We start from the raw sequence: 24,305 nt of genomic DNA, 5'->3' as shown, positions 1-24,305 counted from the left end.
GCGAGGTGAATGCTTGGATTCTAGCTTGTTATTTAACCAGGATTTCTTCAGGAAATAAGATAAAGTTAGCCTATTATGTTCTGGTTCTTTTATTCAATGAATGGAGTAGGTATGAGGACATCTTATGTAGTCATCAAAACTACCAGACAAATAATGGACCCTGATTTCAGTACCATTAAAAGACATTTTAGGGTGAATGTATTAAAAAAATGCATGAATATACAGGAATAAAACCATGGTCATTTTTGGGGGGCTATTTCTGTACCACTTAAATGTAACAATCACCTGTAAAAGCAGCTACTAAATTTCACAAGAAATATGAGATGTTACATTAACTATCTGTTTACTTCATCTGTAGAAAGTCTTTGCAGATTCATTAAAAGCCATTGTGGAAACCTTCATGTTTCCACCAGCTTCATGAATAATTGATTAACCAAAACTAAATTTTGAACTTGCAGAAGTAATAAAGTTGTCTGCTGCATCAGAGCCCATAATGTGGGCTTCATACTTGCAGAGAAGTCTTAGTAGCACCACCCTGGGACTATCAGGAATAACTGTTTGGTTTTATATGTCTGAGGAAGAACATTATCTAAAAGTGGAAAAATGAAAGAAGGTTACAGAAGGTGTGGTAACAAGAAATTTATGAATGGAGTTTAGATGAAAAAATCTATTGGCAATGAACTTTTTCATGTGATGCCCATTGCGTGTCATCCTCCATTTAAGACAGGGTCCCTCCTACCCTCACTGAATCAAAAATTAAATTGCATTTAAATTCAGTTTGATTTATTAAAGAAAAAAATTATCCAAGTATAACTTCCTTCTTAAGATACTGTAACTACCATGTGGCTAGATAGCAGATTGATACCATTTGTTTGTAATGAAAATGGATTAGTATTTTGCTGGGTAGATACGAGTAGCTTGCCAATTTAATCAAGATAGTGGGATCATAATTTCATTAGTATTCTGCTATCCATTTATATGAAAGAATTTGTGTGCAGATTCTGAGTGCACAATTTTGAGTATACAAAAAATGGACAAGTAAGTTCATATATTTACTTAGGCAGTCCTTTCATCTGAAATTGCAAGTAAAATCTTGTTGCACTAGAACACATGAAAAGGCAAAAACAGGAGCAACTTTTGCCCAAATGAGGTCATATTGAGCACATGTTCAAAAGAGATGTTCTGGAGAGAATTAGAGTTTTGTACGTGATAGCTGAGTTTTTAGAAGGCTTATGGAAATATAGTGACAGGCTTTTATTTTTTAAACCACAATCTTGCCTTAAAATACGAGTTAATGTTTCAGAACAGGCTGTGATTATTTACGTAAGTTTGGTTATCCTTCTTGCTGTGGAACTAGTTTCCAATAAAAATAAATCAGAGCGGTATTTTAGAAATCCTTGACACACCTTTGCAGAGCCTGATACCAAAGGAATCTCCCCAGATGTACATTTTTTGTTCTTCCAGTATCTGTTTCAGCTATGGTAAGACCCATGTTGGTTTTGGAGCTGTATGTGTTATCAGCCTTGACTTTAGACTTATCAGATAATTTCCTAGGACATGATTTCTGAAATCCAGCATGTACTCTTAACTCCCTTTCTCTGTGTGTTTTGTAATATGGGTAATCCTCATCTAGCCTTTATCAAGAATCAATGCTTGATTAATAATTAATGTTTACTTAAAAGACAATATCTTTTCAGACAAAGCAGGTGAATCAGGTTATGTTCCTGAAATCAAAAGATGAATTTGTCTTCTTTTGAATATGTGGTGAAATGAGGGCAGCCCTTTTCTATCTCCTTCTGTTTTTTGATATTTCCATGGCTTGAAGCATTGTTGCCCAAAGAAAAAAGTGTCCTTTTCAGAAAAATCTTTAATTGTTTTCTTTGTTGGTAATGCACAAAACTTCCCTCTACCTGCATGTTATAATTTTATCTACAGGTAAATCCTGGAAAACTACAATAATTAATTTGTTGCCAAAAGTGATATATTTAAATGAGACTATGGTGTGCATTTTATTCTTTCAGGAGCAACCTTGAATAGCCATTTTCCTTGTTTTCTTTATTTTCACATTTCTTAGTACTAAAAGTCTTTCCAGAGTTCTTAATTCTCAAAAGCTGTAGAGGAATTATTTTTACTATTGGCTTGTTGCATGCTGTCTTGTGTTTTACTGTCCACCCTGAGGAACTGAGAAGCTTCTTCTGCAAAAATGATGTGAAACTTTATGCAGTTATTCCCAGTTTAGTTGAGACATGCAACATAATTTCACTTCTACTTGTGAAAAACAAAGGGCTCTTTTTTTCTGTGTAGGAGGTTCATCTTGAATTATTGATGGAATAATATTGTCACAGTTGCAATTATGATCCTTTTAGGGATATAACTCAACCAGCTAAAAATACAGAATTAATATTTAAATTCAGTTTCATGTGAGTACTCTGTGTGTTCTGCATTGTAGCCTGGGCTAGCAGACCTTGGATGTTCCATTCCAGAGTAACTAGAAGTAATAAAAATACCTTTAGGAAACAAGTTAATAGTGTCAGGTATATAAAATAGCTACTGCTACATTTAAATTATATTCTAATCTTTCTTTGTATTTCTGTAGCAGTTGAAGTAATTCCTGTATGAAGTTCAGAAGGAATTTCATGATCTGTTGGTACTGAATTTAAAATGCTGAATAAAAATTATGGTTGTTTTGAGATCCTAAGTGTATAAATTTATCTCAAGAAAGTGGGTTGAAAAACTGAATCACCCTTCAGGAAACATAGCACAGATTTATTCAGTCAATAGTTGCCTGGGGAAAGTGACCACTCTGTCATTCCTGCTTCGTTGCCTTTGTCTCACTGAAGTCTTTCCTGGTGAAGCAGTTGTCTGTGTTGGGATTTGATGTAATCTCCACTCTTGGTTTCTCTGGGATTTGATTTGGTGTGTGAAGCCCAGTGTGTGGCAGCTGTCTCCTGCAATGAAACTTCTGCCTGACATCCTCCAGTATTTATAGGCCGTTGACCCTAGATTAGGATTTTTAGAAAGCTCTAAAACAGCCTCTGCTGAGAAGACCTGGGCTCTGCTAGAATAAGTTGCCTTGATGGCTTATTTCAGCTGATGTATTTTTCACTGAAGTATGCAGCTAAGTGCAGTGCCAGACACCTACTGGAATAGTGAATAAAGAAGCAGAGGCTAAGAACGATACTCTTTTTCTTTTTTATTCTCAAATATGAAGCCACAGTATTCACTTTTTTTTTAGATGTGAAAGTTAGCACAGTCTTACAGTAGCACAATAGAACCTTGCTTAATCTCTTATTGTTCAAAGACTGTTCTTGCAGTCTGAATTCTGTTTTAGAAATAAGGCTTAATCACAGATGCATTGCTCAGTGTTGCTGTGCAAAGGCTTGCTTGATTTATTGAGCCTTTCCCTTAAACATGAAATACCAGATGAGGATATGTCCCTGAAAGTAGCGTGTGTATGGGCCAGACTAAGCCATTTTAGCTTTCTTTTATACCCTGTTCCATGAATACTGCATAAACAGTCATTTTTTATGATATTTGGATGACTGGTCATGAGAAAAATGTACTCAATTTGAAACAAGGAAATAGAGCAAGTAAATACTATACAGATATTCGCCTAGAGTTTTATCTTTTGCTACTTCTGTTTTCCATTGCATATTATATATATATTGCATTGTTTCCAGCCCATTTAACTCTACAGATTTTTTTGAAAGGGTCACAATATGATTTTCTTTTTTGCAGGTACCTTCAAGAAGATAACATCATGAAGATTTTTGACATCTTTTCAGATCTCTGTAGGAATGGGCATTTAAATAAGTTCCCCCATTTTTTAAGTTGAATTTGTTCTTTTTTTCCAACTCAGTGATTTTTCAATGAACAGTAAACAAAGCAGTTGAACAATGCATTATTTTCTTGCATAGGAAGGAAGAGATGGACATTTGCCCAGAGAAAAGCTGAACCAGAGTGAGACATCACAGCTCTTTTGGTGTTGATAATTAATTGCCCTTCTGACAGCAGTTGCCTTTGTTGTCAAGGTTTGTGGGAGCAGTCCCTGCCCTGCTCAAGCAAAATTAGCTATGTTGGCTTAAGTAATTTCAATAGGTGTCTTGAGTTAATAGGCACCAGAGTTTAGTGGGGAGCATTCACATGAGCCATGCTGCTGGTGGGCCTGCAGGTGGAGGTATTTTCAGGCAGCAGCAATACACACAGCCAAGAGCACCAGCTTTTTATCCACCACAGTTCAATCCATCAGCCTCCTTGTGTTCCAAGCTTGCACCATCACGTGCATCCTGGCTGTGTACCAGCCCAGAGGGACCTTGCAGAGAACAGTGAGGGTCCAAGTGCTTCCTTAGTCACAGGATGAGACACCTCTGCACACTTGCTTCCAAAGCAGTAGGTGCTTGGTCAAAAGTGATTTGGTAGCTGGGTTTTCTTCTGCCTCTCCAGTTGAGGCTCTTACACTTTGTGTAAATGCATATTTTCTGTGCCAGTGCTTGTTAAGAGCAAGTGGGTAATGCTGAGTGCAACAGCTTTAAAAGAGAGATTGACCTTCTTGGGGGTTACCATACAGTGTTCCAGTCTCCCCCAGCAGGGGAAGGGGTGCAGGGGAAGTGGTGGCTTGACCCTGGCTTCCCCTAAGCCCTGGGTTCACAGAGGCTTCTGCCTCCAATTCAAGACATGGTTCAGCAGTAAAAGCTTGAGTTTAAGTTTAAGAAGTTGAATTTCAGAAGGGGTGAAGGTGTGAGATGTGAGTGAGCTTGACACTTCCAGCAAAACTTGGGGAGCAAGATGGAGTTCTCAATAAACCTGCAGTATCAGAAATATAGGAGGATACATGAAACTGTGGCAGTTCTAAAAGATGTTGCAAGGTTCTTGACAGGGCCAGACCCTGCACAACAAAATGTGATCTCAAAAGTGGCCCAATTTTGAACATCAGGCTTTGACCATATGACCACTAGAGTCCCCTTCCAGCCTAAATTACTCTGTGACTCTGTGATTCTTCCTGTATTTAGAGGTTAGTTCAGACACCGTGCAGACAGGTTCATCCAGTCATTGTGTTCCAATTCTGCTTCTTCGAGTTTGTGTAATTGTTCTGGTGAATACTGTAACATTCACAGTTAGCAGCACCTCACAAGGAATCTAAAGATATATTGTTGTGTAATTGAAGAAAATTGAGAAAATATCAAAGACCTCAGTTGTAATGCTCAGTGGCATACAAAGTGCTGACCAAAGTGCTAGTAATTTTTGCCATGAGCATGGATATTTCATTTGAGACAAGTTCAGCAAATAAGTTAGTTGGAGTGAGATTTGGGTTGTTGTGTAACCACGGTCCTCATCTCTCATTCCACTTAACCACCCCAATAATGTTCTGTAGTCTCAGTTCTCTTCATTTATAAACCTGATGTGCAAATATGTCTTACCACAGTTTTCCAGTAAAAAAAAACTTGGATGTGTCATGGCTTTGAAAGAGGGGAAGTTCATGTCATGTGACTCAGAAAGGAGAAGCTGATAGAGATTTTGTTTTAATATGCCTGTATCTCATCTCAACTTTGCTTTGGCTTCTCTCTGCACTCAGTAATCTACTTTGTGAGCCTACAAATATTTCAGAGTTTGAATTTACTGGCATCACAGTGGCTTAACTATCTAGAATACATTGGTACTAGACAGCACCAATATTGAGATTCCTCAGAGAAATTCCTCAAGATTTATCTAAGAATTAAAAATGTGGAAAATGCCTGCCCTTTCTCCAAGGGCTACTTCTCCAATAAAGGTTTTTGTTGCAGAATTGAGTAGCAATTTGTTCAAAAGAGATTTGGGGACAGGTTTGTTAATTACTGTGGATAGATGGTGCAGCTCTCTTGGAGACAATATACTAAAGCTGATAGGCTCGTATCTTCTGGAAAAAATGAGATACTGGGGTTTTTTAAGTATTTTTAATATTTTAGTGGCTATTAAATAAGAAGTTTTTAGTGTACACATCCAGTGTTGAGTTCTCTAATATTTTGTTCTGTAATTCCAGAGCTGCACAGAGTCTTTTCTGCATAGACTTTAGATGCATGGATTTTGTTTACTTCATGCAGAAGCTACTTTTTGACAACTGTTTATCTGAATGGCAGGACATTAAGTTCTCTTTGTTAAAAAATAAAATAAAAAGGGCATACCACTGCCAGGTAAATTGGCTTATCCAGGGGCAGATGGAGAGTGTTTGCTGTCTGCTCATAAAGAGGAACTGTGCAAATCTAAATTGTGCCATTAGCTGTTGGCTTTGTGACTGAGATGAGTTCTGAAACCAGAGGAAGTAAGAAGTTGGCAGCTGTGCACTGGTGGCTGAGTTTTGGTCTGCAATTACACTGTTGATACTGAGTCAGAAACTGAGGTTGTGAAATGCTAATTGGCTTGCCTGGAAGCGGATGAGCATCGTGGCTTAGTTTATAAGGTGCTATGACATTAAAAAGTGTCAGATGAAGAGGCCAGTTAGACAGACAGATCTGTGTTGAATCATGTAGTTGTTACTGTTTCTGAAATGGTAATTCAGCTTCTTCCATATTTTTTCCAGTACCAGGGATAAGTTGTAATTAATCTTCTTTTCAGCCCACAACAAGTTACACTTATTGTTTCCAAGAAGTCACAGCAACCCTTCCTAAACAGTTTATTAAGGAAGTTCATGTTAACTTCTGAAGAACAACATTTTAATTAACCTTTGTATCCCAGAACCAAGGGTATCTTCCAAATGCAGCCACTGATGGAAAGGTACCTAGAATTTGTTGAAATTAATGTTGTATGTGTTACTTCTACTTCAACAGGTGACTGAGCTAGAGTGTGTGAGCAGCCAAGCCAATGCAGTCCACACACATAAAACAGAACTAAACCAGACAATACAGGAGCTAGAATCTACACTGAAGAAAAAGGAAGAGGTATTTGCTAACATTCATTCTTGGCTTTTCTGCTTTGTCGTTACTAAAGGCTTTCAACATTAAGCTTGCAATGGCTAGTAAATACTGTATTGTTTCCTGTAGATGTTATGAAGTAATTTTTTTCATCTTCTTTGAAATGATTTGTATTTGTGTATATAATTACATCAGGCCAATACAGAGCTGGGTATCATAATAATAATAATAATAATTTGAAAAGGTATTGTGTTTTCCTATTTGCTTTTATGAAACATCTCTCTTTGCAAAAGTAGGTCATAAGTAGCTTCCACAGAGCAGTCATCACACTGATGCAGTCCCAGTTCCGTAAGAAAAACAAACTATTGTAACCATGCTATTGTTTTTCTAGAGAGTAGGGTTTGGAGCAAGTAATAAATAAATGCCTTTTTCAGGCCAGTCTGTTTTTCAGGCTATGTTGATGTAGCTGACTTTTATGATCCTAAGATCAGCCCTTTACTTAAATGCATGCCAAGCCCCTGGCCTGAATCTATTGTGCCACCTGCCTTGGGTTGGACCAACAGCAAGTAAATAAAAGGAATTGGAATACCACCTGCACTGACATGAGTCCTAGAGGAAGGCAGTTTTGTTCCAATGAATGATGGAGAATTCCCCATTTATGGGTGCAAAAAAGGAGATGTACAGAGATGCGTGTAAGATGATTTGCTCAATATAAGCCCAGATCCCTTGAGGCCTCATTGATGGAGGCTGTGAGCACCAGTGTGCATGCTTGGAAGGGCAAAGGGTTTTGCAGGGTCCTGCCTCTAGCAAGGTATTGGGAGTTTCCAAGGAGCAGGAAAGGCTCAGTAGTACAGAGTATTCTCCTAAAGTGGAACAGAGGCTTTTCCAAACTCCCTCATACTTAAGACTCATACTCGTAGCCTCAGAGGTTAGTAATATTTCCCATTTAGGTTCCCATTCAATTTTGAATTATACTGAGCTGTTGGCTGCAGAGATCTTTCCGAAAGGAAAGCTCCTTTCTGGGAGCTGAATATACCCTTCTGGGGAAAATAACTGATAGTGTAAAGTTTGACACCTTTTAGTTCCAGTAACTTTTTCTAATCGTGTCTCCTGAAAGTAAGCTAAGAAAAGGTTTCTCTTCCGTTAATTATTTTATATATATATATATATATGTAGTTTTTATACGTTATTACTTTCTTCTCACCAAATTAAAGATGGCATTTCTTTTAGACTCTCTTTTTACAGAAACCAGTGGTCAAAGCAGGCAGTTTTTTGATGCTCAGCCCAGCTGCTAGTGGCATAATAAGCAGCTCACAGGTGAAAATAGGATTTTCCTCCTGACTGAAGAATACTACATTCTAATAGGATTTAAAGTATCATACTCTTTCTCTGATTACAATGACGTTGATTTTCCAGGAAAAAAAAAATTCAAATATTTTGTGTAGGAGTGGAAAACTTTGACTTCTGTAGTAGAAAATGCTTATCTGTACTGTTGCTTATTCGCAATGGAAGTGCTGTTTTGGGACTGTGATTCTGGAGTACTGAGAGCATGGCTTAAGCTTCCTGTGCAGTAGCCAATTGCCAGTTTTGGTGTCATTGCAATGGCTTGCAGAGGAGAAGAAATGAAAGCCATCTTACCTGCACTGAGGCCAAGCCAGGCAACATGTTGCTAGCAAGGTTGTTTCTTCTTCCTTAGGAAATAGAAGGATTGAAACAAGAAATCGACAATGCCAGAGAGCTCCAGGCACAGAGGGATTCTCTGTCCCAGAAGCTTCAGGTGAGCTACAGTACATCATCTTAATTTTTAAAGAGAAGGGAAAAACAATCAAGTGAGCAGTTCATGTCAACAAATAGTGTGATATTTACTAAAGGAGCCAGACTATTGAGGTTAGACTTCTTTGCAAAGTGATGTGTTGGGATGATCCTTAGGAATTTTATCAAAATTTCCACCTGCTGTAAGTTGCCATTTTTATCTGTGGGAATAGCCCTTGTAACTTTCATTTACAAGACTACAGAGTACCTAGTAGCTACCCTTCATCAGTAAGTGTCCTGGGCAGTTCTGGTCCCATTTTCACTGCAGTGTCTTCCCATAGGTCTTGCTTGCCACTGGAACTGTCATCCCACCCTGTGTATCGACAGAGTGGGATGAGATTGTGCTCAGCTTTTAAATAAGCCCTGAGAAAGTGAAGGTTAAAGTATACTGATATAGTACAAATTTAAACAACTTCTGGGTTGTTTCTTTACTGTGTGTAAAGCCAGATACCTCAGGCTACCTCAGTGTTCCCTCAGTACACCCTCCCTTGCTGCTCCCAAGCTCCTGTCTGTCTGTTGCTGGGCTGACCAGCCAGCCCATCCACACCCCCTCTGTGAAACCTGCCCTCTGAGTGACATTCACCAGAAGCTTAGGGGCAGTAAAATCTCAATTCAGACTTCAGAGTTTTGATAGTACTTGAGACTCAGGTATTAAATTAACTCCAGATCTGAACTGTGCTAAAAGGGGGCCCTCACTGTCCATGGGACATAGACCTAAATCAGGCTGAAAACAAGCCCCATCAAGTTAGCCACAGCATGAAAATTATTAAGGAGGTATTCTTTGAAATGCATTACCTGAGCTGGAACTTTCTTGAATCTCATTTTAACCTACAGAATAAACCACATGAGAACAAAATTAGTTTATTAATTTTTTCTCATTTTAAAGTCAGATTATTTGAAAAGTGTGTTACTACTTTAAACGATTTTTTAAATTGCTTTGAATATGCCTTAGCTTCCCTGTTCTACTATTCCAAAAGCTGTTAGTGGCTTTTGTTTAAAAATGTGATTTTTCATCTGAAAAAGGAGCCTATCTGAGGTACTCAAAAGAGAAACCATAGTGAAAGGTGGAAATTGTTCTAACAGTTGCATATGCAATTTCAGTGTAAGATAATGTGAAAAGCAGTAATGAAGCAGAAAGTAGCTATCCTTAGCAAGCAGAATTATGAGAGATTAGTAAAAGATGAAAGATTAGAAAATGCCAAGTTTTTATTAAAATGTATACTTTATAAAGTTGTTAGCTTCTTTTTGGTATATTTATATCTTTAGTAGTTAGATGGATATATTGTGTATATATGTTGCCGCATCATATTGTAGGCAGTTTCTGTATTATTCTATCCAAACAAATTTAGAGATCACTTAGGACCTGAGTCAAAAGATGCCTTTCTTAAGCCTAAGGCTTATTGCTGACCTGATGAAGCTAAAAGATTTTTAGCCCTTGCTTTGATATAATCATCCTGGTTTGATTACACTGGCACTCTTTGAGCCCTTTCACCCTATATCTGTGACATCAATGAAATGGTGTTTTCCTCTGTAGCTCCAGACTAACCATAGAATCATAGATAACCATCTCACTTCTCTTCACTTAGTTGACTCATCATCTGTTTTCAGAGTGGTTGTCTCCAGGGCCTGTATCTGCTTGTCTCCCTCTTTTGTCTTCTGCTTTGTTTTCCCATCTTGTGCTTGCAAATGCTTGCAAACACTAAAATGTTTTGGAATATAGCCTGTATGAAAAGTGCTACACAAGGAAATGACTGCTTCAGGGTGTATTTCATTTTTGACACACTCATGTCAGTGACTGAATTAGAAATCTATCATTGGTAAATTCCAGTGAAGAGCTATACATTGTCACTGTGAAGAGTAAGTGTTGGGCCCTTGTTATTTAATTTCATTAGCCATGTAGAGAAGACATATCAGTGAGTCATGATCAGTGTGACTCTCACAGTAAGTCAAGATATCTTTATTACTATGGCTGATTACTAAGTATAGCTGTTGTGTATGGTTTGAATATTTCATTGGGATCCTTGCACTGAATTCCACAAAAGATTATTACAGTGCAAACAACAAAGATAACTTGTGAGTAATTTCTTTATTTTCTAAAAGAAAATAATGTATGAGAACTTATTGTGGCTGCTGTAAGAACTTGAAAGAACAGTGTAAAATACACCTTGCAAAGAGCCTGACTCCAGAAGAAGTGTCAGTTTATTGTTAGATGAGATGAACTGCAAATAAAGTGAAATTACACAGTAGGGCAATAGATTACATTACATGGACACCTCTCCACTTCTTCCAATTAAGAAGCAACAGTTTTGAGGTAGACTGATTTGTAATGGGAAGCTGCACATGAGCTGAACATGAACTTGAAATGCAATGTGATTGCAAAAATCATTAATACTAGTCTAGTGTAAATATATGTGAGGATCATGTGAGATGTGGGAGGAAGCATTTTCCAGAAACTAAATCAACAGGTCATGGTATATTTCAGTTACATCTAACATAAAGCTTTTGGTTTTACCTGGGTGCTCCCACCCTAACAGCTTACAGCAGAACAATTCCTCAGATTTAGAGTATCTGAGGAGGGCCTGAAGGATGATCATCAGTGCTAAATACACACCAACCGTGTGCTCTTCAGGCCCAGACACCATGATATAAACTGCATAGATATCCTTGGAGTTATTGCAAAATGGCCCCTTTCATCACTGGCTTGCTTACGTTTAGAAATCAATTATCTCTAGGGTAAGAGCAAGGAGACTTTCTGCAGCACACACATGAGGTGAGGAGAAGAGAAGCAGGGACAGGAGAGGGGGGTTTGTGTTGTTAGCAGTCATGGGAAAACAGCAATTGGTTTTGTCTGAGCTAAAGACAGGATTGTGATTCCTGCAGAAGGGATCTTGATTTTCCCTTTTTGTCCTGTGCTGCAGTCACAGATGGCCTCAGAGGGTCTTGGACCCATAAATCCACTACACCAGACAGTGTCAGTACTGGCTTTGGAGGGCAGGAGCCGACTGAGTGCAGGAGAGCCTTCAGAGGGTACAGCAGGGTTATAATCACTTAGCTTGTTTATTTATACCAGACATTTAATATCTGTAGCTAATCACTACATAAGCATGTATGTATTTTAATTTGCTATAAATACTCTTTTCCTTTAGCTTTGGCAGCTATTTTGTTCTGTTCAATTTTTAATAAGCCTGTTTGCAAATGAGAAGGGAGCTATTCCAGTCCATCTGCAACATGCCATGCTGATGAGGACATCAAGTCCCCATGGCTCTGCCTTCTCCACCCCCACCACAGCAAGGGATCCCAGAGCTCACCCCTGCTGTGGAGGCTGGGACCCAGCACTGAGCACTGCCCAGCACCTCATCCCTCCTCTTGCCATGGATTTAGTGGTAGATCTGCTCTTCCATCAGGGCCCTCACAAGTGGAACTGTCTTGGGCAACAGACTTTGACAGAATTCTCCTGTTTTCTACCTGTAACTCCTGACTGCCCAAGTGTATGTTCTGCATGGGTCAGCCTGTTTCTTGTGTTTAGATGAGATGTCTCCAGGGTAAAAAATGAACACTTTTGCTGGCTTTGAGGGAGTTAGAAGAGTCCTAACAAAACCAGTGGGAGAGTGGGAGGGCAGAGAGAGGACTCACCGGTGCTGGGAGCAGTGACTGCTGCCAAATCTCCCTCCCTGTGGCTATGTGAAGCTCCTCGTAAAAACTCAGAGCTGACCCATCAACGCCCTGTGACACAAAGCTGCTGTAAGGGGAGTAAAGTGCTGGTGTTGAAAAAATGTTGATGCATGTAAATACAAATTTTCTATGCACTTTTCTGGAGAACAGCTGTGCAACCTGTGTGGTGTGCTAAGTCCACTGCCCCTGTGCTGCCTTTGAAAGTTGTTTTTATAAATGAGGTTACAAAATGCAGCACGAATTTCTGAGCCATGCCACGAGTGGGACAGGTAACAATTTGCTGTTCCAGACCTGCACAGATGCCACGTGGGGAGTGAGTTGGGAGCTGGGGCAGTCGGTGTGCACAGAGCCGGGCAGACGTCCCCTTCCCAGCCCAGGGGGTCCCAGCACTCTCCCTCCAGAGTGAAAGCTGACCTTGCCCAGGGTCCCATCCCCTCCCTCTTGCTGCCCCTTCATCCTTCCAGCTTGTCCAGGCATGCCGGTGCTTCCCTGGCCAGGATGGTGCTCAGCTCCCATTCGCTGCTTTCCTGTCAGCATCACCTTGACATCAGGCTGTGTTTTGTGTGTTTCTGCCTTCATGTTCAGGGTGAAAAGGTCTGTAGTGAGGGAGGGGACTGAGGTAGTACTCCTCCATCCATAAAGCACTATTCAGGATGAGTTTCTCTACGAGACCCTTTAAGATCTCTGTCCTTGAGCAATTCATGTTGTCTAAATTAGGCAACACTTGAACTTGAGCAAAGCTTTGAGAAGCTGGCACATTTCTGAATGATATGAGTGAAGCAATAACTTAACTGAATCGGTGTATCACATCCATTGTTCACTGACTAAATTTTATCCCTCTGCAAAAGTTTCTGTCCTTCAGTTGAATTACTGGAAAAACTAAGGAAGTGGTAGTATATATGCAATTGTAATAACAGTTTGGCTTCTGGTTTTGGCTTAGTGGAAACTGTAAAGGGTCACAAACTGTTTTTTTTAAAAAAGGTGACAGAAATAGCATGCAAATGCCTGCAGGAGGTTAGACTACTTTGTGTTTGCAGACAACACATTAACATGTTATATATTTTCTCTGAAGGAAGTAGAAATTCGAAACAAAGACCTGGAAGGCCAGCTGGCTGATCTAGAGCAACGTCTGGAGAAAAGTCAGAATGAGCAAGAAGCTTTTCGCAATAACTTGAAGACACTTTTAGAAATTCTTGATGGAAAAATATTTGAACTAACAGAGTTACGAGATAACTTGGCCAAGCTAATAGAATGCAGCTAAAGAAAATGGGATTTCAGTGCCAATCAGCTTAAAGATGCACTGTCTCTCTTCATAGGACTGTGTTGGGCTCTGCATCAAAATTGCACAAAATTAGAAAATGCTCCTCTGAGAGGGCTTGTTTTAAATTTGAGTCCTATTTCAATGTAAAATTTAGAACCCAGCTTGCAGCTAGTCAAAGAGAAAAACAACAAATGAACAAACAAACAAAAAAGAAAACCAAACCAACCAACCAAACAAAAAAAAACACTTGAATTACAAATTACCTCCTTGTACATTATTGGCCATAATAATAACTTGAAAGATAATAGTAGTAACTGAATGCAAATCTTTTCTAATTATCAGTGATGGAAGAATTAGCAGTGTCCCAGGTCACATCCCTTTTTTGTGATAGACACAATAGAGGTTATTTGCTGATTTACTTATTTAAGATATTTAATTGCTGTGTTTTGTGCAAGAACGTAGTGATGACAGCCCTGTATTTTGTTGTTCTTAATAATTTCTCAGGATAATTTGCACTGTGGAGAAGCAGTGCCACTACCAATTTATTCTTGCCAGGAGTGAGAGAGCTGCATCTTTAATAGAAACAAAGTTACTATAACTGATTGTATAAAGTTTTTCTGGGGTTTCTTGGTTGGTCAGTTGTTTTTTGGTTTTATATATATATATATGTATATGTGTGTGTATATATATATATATATATAGATAGATAGATAGAAACTGGAAGATACCAAAATATCATATTTCTTTATGAAGCTTACTCTGGTGTTCTACAATACTGTCCAATGTATGGTTTCTTTATCATTTGAATTCCATGTAATTACAGTGAGATAATATCTTCCACATAGAACTATCTTTTGAGGCCAACCAATGATGGAAGGTGAGTCCCCCAGAAAAAAGGAGATTTAAAAAAAAAAAAAAAAAAAAAAAAAAAAAAAGGCAACTCCCCCCCCCTGAGAATCTTAAATGTAAAATTTGACATGCACAGATAAAAAGGAATAGCCAGCTGTTTATTTTCTGGCCTTGATACATATATTGAGTGTGTATGTTCAGTTACCTGTTAACCTGTTCTGCAGGAGACTTACAGAATGTCACATGAATTTCAGGTTTTGTGAATAATGACTTATGGGGAGCACTGTTTTAATTTAGATTGCATTAAGGGTATAGAACTATTGCAAGGGAGTACTCGTACACTGAACTTTGTCCATCCAAGAAAGCTATTTCTAGAGGTTTTGTTGTCATAGCAAATTGAAATGGAGACATATTTACTCTTTTATGGGTCCTCATATCACATCTTTATTGAAACTACACCAGGCAATATTCTAAACTGTTTAAAAACCAGAAAAAATCATTCAATTATCCTCAGTGAGCAGGTTTTAAAGTTATTTTGATGTAATTTTAACAGACTTTTGGCAAACACGCATTTCTTAATATAATAGATTTATTTAAAAAAGCCCTCTTTGATAGGTAAGCCAAGCTGTCTTGCATCAAAGTACATTCTTGCCATAAATTGCTTGTAATATTGAAGAGGGCTTTTTAAAAATGTATGAACGAGTATCAAATTACAGAGTCAAAAGATGCACAGACCTTTGTTTTGCTCCCCAGATTAATTTGAATGTTAAACATGAAATCTAGCTGCTTATTAAATTTGTAAAACACAATTTTCTCCACTTAGAGACTACTATTCAAAGCTAGAGAAGATACATTTGTTTTCATGTGTGTACTGTGTGTATACAGCATATAGTACACACAGGTTCTCATTTATATTAGAAATACATGCTTTATTTAATTTCTAAAATACCGGGGTTTTTTCTTTACCAGTGATTTATCAGGTCTGCCCTGACTAGTCAGGAAAATGGTTTAGGTAAAATGCTAAACCATCATGTATTATACGGGATGTAATGTAGACAATGTTTAAGTTTCCTTCATAGTTTTAGGGTATTTTCTCACTTATTTTATTTATTAAAGGGGTGGGGGGGAGCTTGGTTCTGCGTGTTACTGGTTGAAAACTGTGTGGTGAGCTACATGTTTTTCATTTGGTGGATTTTTAGCCAGTGGTGTGTACACCTTCATCTGGTCCAGACGAGCAGAAACGACCAGTTTTTTAATTTATTTGGGGATCTTTGGGGCTGACTCTTCTGTCACTTGAGCTGCTTTAAAATCAGATGAGTCCTTGATGTGGTGTCAGCAACATTCTGTTGGCATCACATTAACATCTGTGGAAGTGCGAGGAGAATCAGTCCTGTTAATGCTCAGTGGACAAATATATGGATGAAGGAAAAAAAAACAAACCACAGAAAGCTGATGATGGAATAAGTGTAATATTATTTTTAATGATACTATTATTGACATTTTAAAAGATATGATGTCATTTACATGTAAGAAAATAGTGGACAAATATTTCCACTTAAATTTTGTGAATATGTGTGGTACATTAATATTTCTATGTATACGTACACACACATATGTATATACAGAACATGGAAAAATTTAGATGTGCACATTTTTAATATTTTCCTATTGAAATTAAATTTAAAATTGGAAATTCATATTTGATAATTTCTTTTCTCATAGAGTAGATACACTTCATTTCTTATTTTAAGTAGTAGAGTTACTGAGGGCTGCACCTTTGAATTCCCAGATAGTCGCCAAACATAAAAATGGGATAAGGTGGACATATGTGCACATAGAAATAAAATCATATTGCTAAGGCTATTTTTAATGTTTATGTACAGTAGGTGAGTGTTTAGGAATTATGACCTACAGTTCATATTTAAGTGGCTATACCTACTGTAGCCTCTCCCCTTCTGATGTAGAACTTTGCCTATTTGAAATATTACTTTCCCAGAGATGGGTATTATACTTTGTATCTATCTTTGATGGAACTATGGGAATATGTATATGAGAAAATTGTTGAGTACTATAGCCTGAAAACATCATCATGAACTTGTGCGGGAGGGAAGAGCAGTCACATTACATATAAATATAACTTGTTAAATGGCAACTACAATCTTGTAAAAAAAATAAAAATTAAAAAAAAAAAAAAAAAAAAAAAAAAGAAAGAAAAAGAAAAAAAATTGCCAAAAAACCTAACAGAAATACCCCCAAAAACAAAACAAAATGATCATAACAAAAAACCCAAACCCACTAGGTTTCTTTTTCAAAATACACTTGCTGTTCTCTGGAGAATGTACTTATATATTCTTTACTTAAATCTTTTTCAAGTATGTGCAAGTGATAGCAGCAGCTACCTTAATCTTTCAGGTGCTACTGGATTTTGCATTAGTGTGTTATGTTGTGAAATCCTGACTTTGACATAAAAGATTTTTGTAAGCATATCCTCATCTGGATAGTTAGTTTTTGGAGTGTCTTGTTCATAATCCATATGCCTCAATGATCCAGAAATTGCATTTTCTATGTGAACAAAGTAAAATGTGTGAATTAATCTGTCTGTTACAGACTGGGGATTCATTTTCCTGGATAATATATCCGGGAAAGAGAAAAAAATGAACTGATAATGCAGAAATGCTGTTATAAAGTCTCTAAGAAAATAAATTTCAGGTAAAATATAAATAAATAAAGGGCTAAACCAGATGTATGACAAATAAGTATTGTTTAATGCTGTCGGTGGCATTCCCAGGATAATTCCTTCAAAGAAAACCCTGCAAGAATGAATAATGCATCAATTAAAGATGAATATTTTGGAATGTCTTTCCAGTTGTCAGTTGTGAAAGGTTTCTGATTCCCGCTTATTTTTTTTGTCAGTTAGGGATTAACTTCAGGTTTACTTTCAGTAACAGGCTAAACCTCAGTTAATTCAATCATCTTTCATATTCTGTACAGAAGTGGCTACTGAAGAGCATTTTGTGAACACCACATTCAGAAGTCAAAATCAAAAGTTTTTTTTCAGAAATGCTGCATGGAGAGGGGCATGGAAAACTGTTGCAGACCTTAATTTTCTGGAGAATTGGGGATATCAGTAGAACTATTTAATTTGATTGACTGCAGAAATCATGGATCTTGAGGCCAAAGATAAATCTGATTAGAGATTAGGTCTGGATGTCAAAAGACAATTTAAAAAAAGAACCATCAAGGAACTTCATCCAAATATGCGTAGTTCAGTCTCAGTAACTGGACGTGCCAGCTGAGTGCACAGCTATACACTGATTTTTTTTTTCAGGAAATGGACCTGACTCTGCAAAGCAATGTTCAGATTGTCTTGTTTACATTTTCTTAGCAATGCTGCATATGTGCACTACCTCTGAATGGTGCTAAGCAGAGAACATATCACAGAAAGAGGGATATTTTTTAAAAGTTCTGTTCTTGCTTAGTAGCATTAGTTCCTTATTTTACTTCACTTAGTCCAGAGAAGTAGGATTAATTTTCCCCATCATGTTAAATGTTTGGGAACATGAGCAGAGTTTTATGTTAGATCCTAGAGTCAGTTCAGGGCACGTCCACTATTCTGGCTGTTCAGCATAGTCAAAAAGCAGGTGCAACTCTTTGTATCACAATGCCTGCAGTACCTCTAGATATTATAGATAAAAGTGGGTTTTCACACTGTATGGGGTCTCGTAGCTTGCCTGCCACAACCTCTCAGGGACCTGTAGCTGCCACTGCTGCCTCTGCACTGCTGGCAACTCATCCTAGGACCAAAGAAACACAAGTGTAATTTATACCCACTTTCTCCCCTGTTGCTGGGTCTTGCCCAAGCAAAGCTCAGATGCAGCAATTCATCTGGCAGTTTTTGTCGTTTTGAGATACAGGCATGGGAAGGAGGAGTAATTGTCCAAGATGTTTTAGATTTGTGGCAGAGGGAGGTAGAGAGAATGCAGAGTTGTCAAAAAAATGCCCTTACCTGGAACTGGTAGCTCTAAAATCTTGCTTTTCTAAAGTTTCCAGGTCATGCTATTACTGGGCATACCTGGCTTGCCCCAGAACTCTTCTCTGATGGCTTTAGGCTTCTCAAGGTCAGCACTAGGTGTATGTTTAATGAACACATCTGAAGTTCCAGCAGTCTGCAAACTCTGTGTCCTTTTGGCCTTTTGTCTTCAAACCTCTAGAGGTCTGTTGTCAGTAGTAGTTGACAACACGCCTTAGTTTTTCCTGCCATCAGTTCCTGTCACCTTTGATGTTTGTGTAACAAAGTTCTCAGCTGGGTTTTGGAGTTCTTCTTTCTTTTCTTTCCACTTTGAAGTAGTCTCAGACCTTGTCCATCCCAGCTCTGGGGATTCTGCTCTTATCAAAGTGACATCTCATTGCGTGGATCCAGCTCCTTTTTCTTTCACTAAACTGAGACTAGCAGCCCAGAAGTTTTCTTGGAAGGGAAATTGCATTTCTGTAATTGTGGTAATTCTTGAGGAGGCAGAAATTTTTGCCCATAGAGCAAGCAGGAGGCAGAGCTCAGGACCTTCACAAAAAATATGTGCATCCAGGTACAAAGGGCAGAGGAAGACCTACTCTGAGAAGGTATGTTTAAGTGTAATCTGCATTTATTGATTTCCCCCCTTTGAGGTAAATACAGTCGTGCAGATATTTTCAAGCTTAAGATTTTTAGAGAGGGAACAAGACCTTTTTAATTCTCTGAGTCTAGATTGTTTTCTGTTACCTGATGATGGAGCAAGACAAAAGACATGGGAAGCAAGCTGATCTTGTAGTTCCCTGAAAGAGAGACATCACAGCCCTTACCTGTCCCTGTTGCTCACTGCTACACCCTGTGAGCTTTGTGGAAGTTATCCCTAATGTGGCAGCACTTGTTGCATTTGTTGCCTGTCCCAGAAGCAACTCCGGAAGGTTTGTTGTCCTCTGTTCAGAGGCTGTATCCCTGTCATTACCATTCAAGCCCTTTTGCTCCTGAGCATTCTGCACATCTGGAGATTTGCTTGCATGGGGAGAAAACAGAGGGGAAATTTCATTCTGCAGCTCCAAAAGAAGCAGCATGATGGGCTTGTTTGATATGATCAACTTTTCCCCATCTCTGAAAGAAAAAGAAATTACAAAAGCTTTTTTGGGGTGGTTATTGTTAACAGTTGAACCTACAAGTCAAACTTACAATGTATTTCTTGTATTTTTCCTTTTCTGTGTTTGTGTTCTTTTCTTCTGCATAACATGAAGCAGCCAAGCACATGTTTACAATAAATGTAAAGAAGTCCTAAACTGCTTATGGAGATACATAAGTATTCAGTGACCCAAACAAACAAAAAACCCCACATAAAATATATCTGTAGGTATGTGGTGCTGTCTGTTGTGCATGAACATCTTAGTGAAGGAGTCAGCCAGCCAAAGAAGCCAGAAGAGGCATCGAAGAAACATCAGATGTCTTTTAAGAAGCATTACTGAAGTATGCTATGAGGAAGCTGCTTTGAATCAAGACTGGCTAAGACAGTGAGCAATGCAACTACTTTCAGAACACAGGAGTTTGTGTGCTCTTTATTAATGATGACTGCATTGCAGAAACAGAAAATTCCTTTAAGGCATGTTCAACTCTTCAAGTCAAAATACAATAAACTGTCAGGATTGGCAGTCTGTTTTCAGAAGCTAATCCGATTTTCCTGCTACAACAAAGGACTCATATACCGGGCAGCAAAATTTCCCATCAAACCAGGGGATTTCTGTCATCAGTGGGGATAGAAGACAGATGCAGAGGAACTAAAGCAAAATATTGGAAACTTCCCTGAGAGATTGGGTACAAAGATGAGAGCAGCTTGTGCACAGCAGCTGCAGTGTGCCCAAGTCAGGCCGGGATATCTAGATACAAGACACAGCCTGGACTGGCAGGATGCCTAGGTATCGAACTGTGCTGTAAGTTCAAAGGTTTTTAAGGAAATTGTGACACTTTGGCCAAATTGCAGAACTGAAGCTGTAACAAGGCCACCTATTTACAAATGAAATCCTCACAGCTGAGTACAGCATAAGTCATCCCTATAGCTGAGGAAGCAGCCACACCAGGGACTCCCAGTTTGCCCCAACAGGCATCACCTCAGTGACTCTGGCAGAGGGGAGGGGTTACTTGCAAGTTAAAAGCAAACTGATTAACCAGACATTGAACCTGGTTTTACAGCTCAGCAGTACCTACCACGTGGGTGTGGAATTCACTGCTGGATCTTGAGTCTCTTTTGAGGTGCTGCACCAGAAAAGAGAGCTACTACTTGAGGCAGTTGTAAGCTGACCTCCATGACCCCCATAAGCATAGCTGTGCATCTTAGATTGAATATAAGCTGGGACATAGCTACTTGGGCAGTAGTTAGCTGTTAACAGTGCTGTGTCAAGTCATCAAGTCTTCATAGGCTGGAAGGTCTGTACAGATGTAAATTAAGACATTCTAATTTACAGTATTTTAGTATATTTGAAAAATTTTTAAGGAAATCTCGTGAGTTACTATTGCAATGACATATTGATGGGCTAATAGAAAACATCTCTGTGTCCTCTTGGGAAACATCTAGGCTCCTTCCGCTGGGTGACCTCCAGAGGGAGCAGGAGCTGAATTTTGCAGTTCAGTCACGTAAGAAAGCTGGTACTGACAATACCAAACATTTTCTTATTCAAAACTGTAGCTGAAATTTTGAGTATCCACCAAAGACTTCGACAAATTCAGAGGACAGACAGAGAGGAGTTAGGGTAGTTCAGCCCAGAGAGGAGAAGGCTTCAGGGAGACCTTATAGAGGTCTTCTGGTGTCTGAAGGGGTCCTAAATAATAACTGGAGGGAGGCTTTTCACAAGGGTGTGTAGTGATAGGAAAAGGGGAACAGTTTTCACACTGGAAGAGGGTAGACTTAGATAAGACACTAGGAAGAAACTGTTTAGCCTGGGGGTGGTGAGGCACTGGAATAGATTGTCCAGGAAGGTTGTTGATGCCCCCCTGCCTGGAAGTGTTCAAGGCCAGGCTGGATGGAGCTTTGAGCACCCTGGTCTAGTGGGAGGTGTCCCTGCCCATGACCAGGAGGTTAGAACTAGGTGATCTTTTATGTCCCTTCCAAACCAAACTATTCCATTATTCTATCAAAGTCATGTGCCTTGAAAGATAGGAAGACCTTAGGACTGTTGGGCAGTTGATGACTGGGAGCAGAACACAAGTTTTTCCCAGGTGGCCGATAGTGTGGTATTGACGAAAGTTTCTGTTTAGCAAATAGAGATTAAAAACTGAAGCCTTGAAGGAGGTTTTTTGTTTGTTTGTTTGTTTGTTTGCTTTTTTTTTTTTTTCTCTAAAAATGAGCAGCGCATTGACTTGGAACTGTAACTGCTTTTGACTATATAGGTGTATTTTATATGTAATATATGTTAGTTTATATACAAATATACAAATCTAAGCAAAGCACGTCTTGGTAGGCCAACTAGCAGCTCACAGACTCCCTGAAAATATAGAAGTGACAAGCTTCATCTGTACAGAGACTTGCTCTATCAATCAAGCATGGTTAACTAATGCTCCTTCTGACTGAGAACAAGTCCTGCACTCCTGCCATCTTTTCCTGGAATGGATTGAATAAGAGCAGATGTGCTCCGACTCTCACTTGCTAGCACGTGGCTTTTCTTGATCCCATCTGCTGGCCAGGGGCACCGGAGGAGTGGCCCAGGAATGGCCAGACCTCACAAATGTTGCTAGGCTGGCCCACTGAGTATGGTTTAATTTAAACTTGAGTGACACAGCAAGATAGGGTGGGGGGACGATGGGACATCTCATATGCTACTGCAGAGCAGGTGGAAATAATTTTTTGATAAATGGTAGTGGAGGACACAAGGAAACCTCATCTTTCAGCCAGGAGGCACTGCAGTCTGGAGAAGCTGTGACCTTCAATCAATAGACATCCAGGAAGCAATTCTGGGAATTACACAGGGAGATGCGCTTCGACAACAAATGGACAGGATGTGTGCTTTATATATATTCTTTTTCATGCCAGTTCAAGAGTTGTGGGGTTTTTTTGTTTGTTTGTTCGTTTTTTTTTTTATTATGTCATTATAAATCAAGAGCAGTGTTTAATGGCTTCTTTGTCGAGTTGATTCTGCAGGAATATGTCCACTCCCAAAAGTTGTTTTACTCACAGAAAGTGAGCATGGGGGCAAAGAAAAGGCCATTACTGTATGGTGTCTCATATGAAGTTGATTCATAAAACATCTGGTGTGTTGTTTAAATTGTGAAGTTAACATGCATGGTAGTTTGAGCATGCATTGATGATTTTGTATGCTAAGAGCTCAGTTACATTCCTGCTGACATTTAATGGGATTAAAATAAAGTACTGAGGAAGAAAAGCATAGTTAATATAAATGCTTGGTATGAATTTCATGATTCTTCATTTTTTCTTATTCCTGTGACTCTTATTAATATAGAGAATGTTATATGATGCAAATTGGGACAGTTAAGTTTAAGATAAAATGAAGTTCATGGTGTATTTCATTTGAAAGACCATGATTGTGCTTGGCCTTATACAGACAATAAGGGCCATAGTGATATTTGTCAGAGAAGTCAAGCCTATTGTCTTCCATGGTGAGGAGAAGGTTAAAAGAACAGGTGATTTGTCTGTGACACAAGCATCTCCAACAAACATCCCACAGACAGCACAAAAATGTAGTAGGAATGAAGAGTTACAGGGACTGATCTTGAATAGATTTTTGGCTTCGTTTTCTCCAAGATTTCTGGTTCATCAGTGATGAGACAGTGAAGCTCAAGACTAATGCAGACAGGTGGCAGCTGTAACAGCACAGATAAGAATCTCATTTATCCACCAGCCCTTCTTGTTGAGGCAAGGTTTCAAGGGAGATTTTCTGACTTTGAGCTGGTAAGAGTCTGGACAGTCAGCATAACAGTACTGAAGGTTTGCAAAAAGTTTAGAGAACCTAAGAGACTCAGTGCAAAGGAGAAATAAGCAAGAAGGCATCTCTGTGGGAACAAGTCAGGGCTGAAATTCTGTAGGATGAAGAGCTGGAGAGCAATTTGCAGCACTTCCATGAACAAGGCAGGTGATGTGATGATTCTGCTATAGCTTCCTGGTAGTATCTCTGGATTATTTTCTGCTGAAGTCCCATGTCATCAGAATGATGCTCCTAACAGTTAAATGGCACACAAGGCACATTCGAAGTTTACAGAGGCTCTTTTGTTAGATTCATTACATATCCCCCCCTCAAGGCAAAAACCTTAAACCAAAAAGGTAAAAACAATGGCAACACTCTATGGTGGTGCTGGTGACACATCAGTGGATTTGTGTTTCAGAGATACTGTTTAAGTCCATGATTCCTGTAATCTCCCTCCCATGGCAGGAAGCATACAGCCTGTAAAATGGGCTTCAGCCTTTGATGACAAGCAACAGTAAGGCCTGATGAGAAAAATAAGGATTCATAGGTTTTGGAAACAGATCTGACAAACTCACTGTTCATTTTTACTTCCCTCCCTTCTATCCATCCTCTCTGCCAAGTATTAAGCAGTGTAACAGAAGCAAACCCTATATATACATATATATTAATAGTTTCTGTGGGAAAGAGGTGGCTTTTTATGTCTATGTGTGGGGATTATAGAATGGATTATGGGATTATGGAAGTCACCACCCCTGGAGGTGTTTAAGAAGAGACTAGAGGTGGGCATGGTCTAGCTGATGTGGTGGTGTTAGGTCATAGGCTGGGCTTGATATCTCACAGGTCCCTTCTAACCTCAATGATTCTGTTATTTCTGTGAATATTTATTTAAAGTGCAC

The 24,305-nt window shown here is 38.9% G+C and overlaps 1 protein-coding gene across 2 annotated transcripts in view; it reads left to right on the top strand.

Moving 5' to 3' along the window:
• The window catches only part of HOMER1 (homer scaffold protein 1), a 96,621-nt gene extending 73,736 nt beyond the window's left edge, over positions 1-22,885 (top strand). Inside the window, exons 7-9 of one of the 2 annotated variants that reach the window (XM_071730534.1) lie at positions 6,801-6,911; positions 8,581-8,661; positions 17,807-22,885. In XM_071730534.1, coding sequence (XP_071586635.1) covers positions 6,801-6,911; positions 8,581-8,661; positions 17,807-17,863 — 249 coding nt within the window. In that variant the 3' untranslated portion in view covers positions 17,864-22,885. Of the gene's footprint in view, positions 1-6,800; positions 6,912-8,580; positions 8,662-13,440 lie in introns of both variants that reach the window. The other variant, XM_071730533.1, reaches the window with a different exon arrangement.
• The last annotated feature ends 1,420 nt before the right edge of the window (positions 22,886-24,305 follow it).

This window comes from Heliangelus exortis, chromosome Z, assembly GCF_036169615.1.
Source record: "Heliangelus exortis chromosome Z, bHelExo1.hap1, whole genome shotgun sequence".
Taxonomy (NCBI): domain Eukaryota; kingdom Metazoa; phylum Chordata; class Aves; order Apodiformes; family Trochilidae; genus Heliangelus; species Heliangelus exortis.
This window is presented reverse-complemented; position numbering and strand designations above follow the sequence as displayed.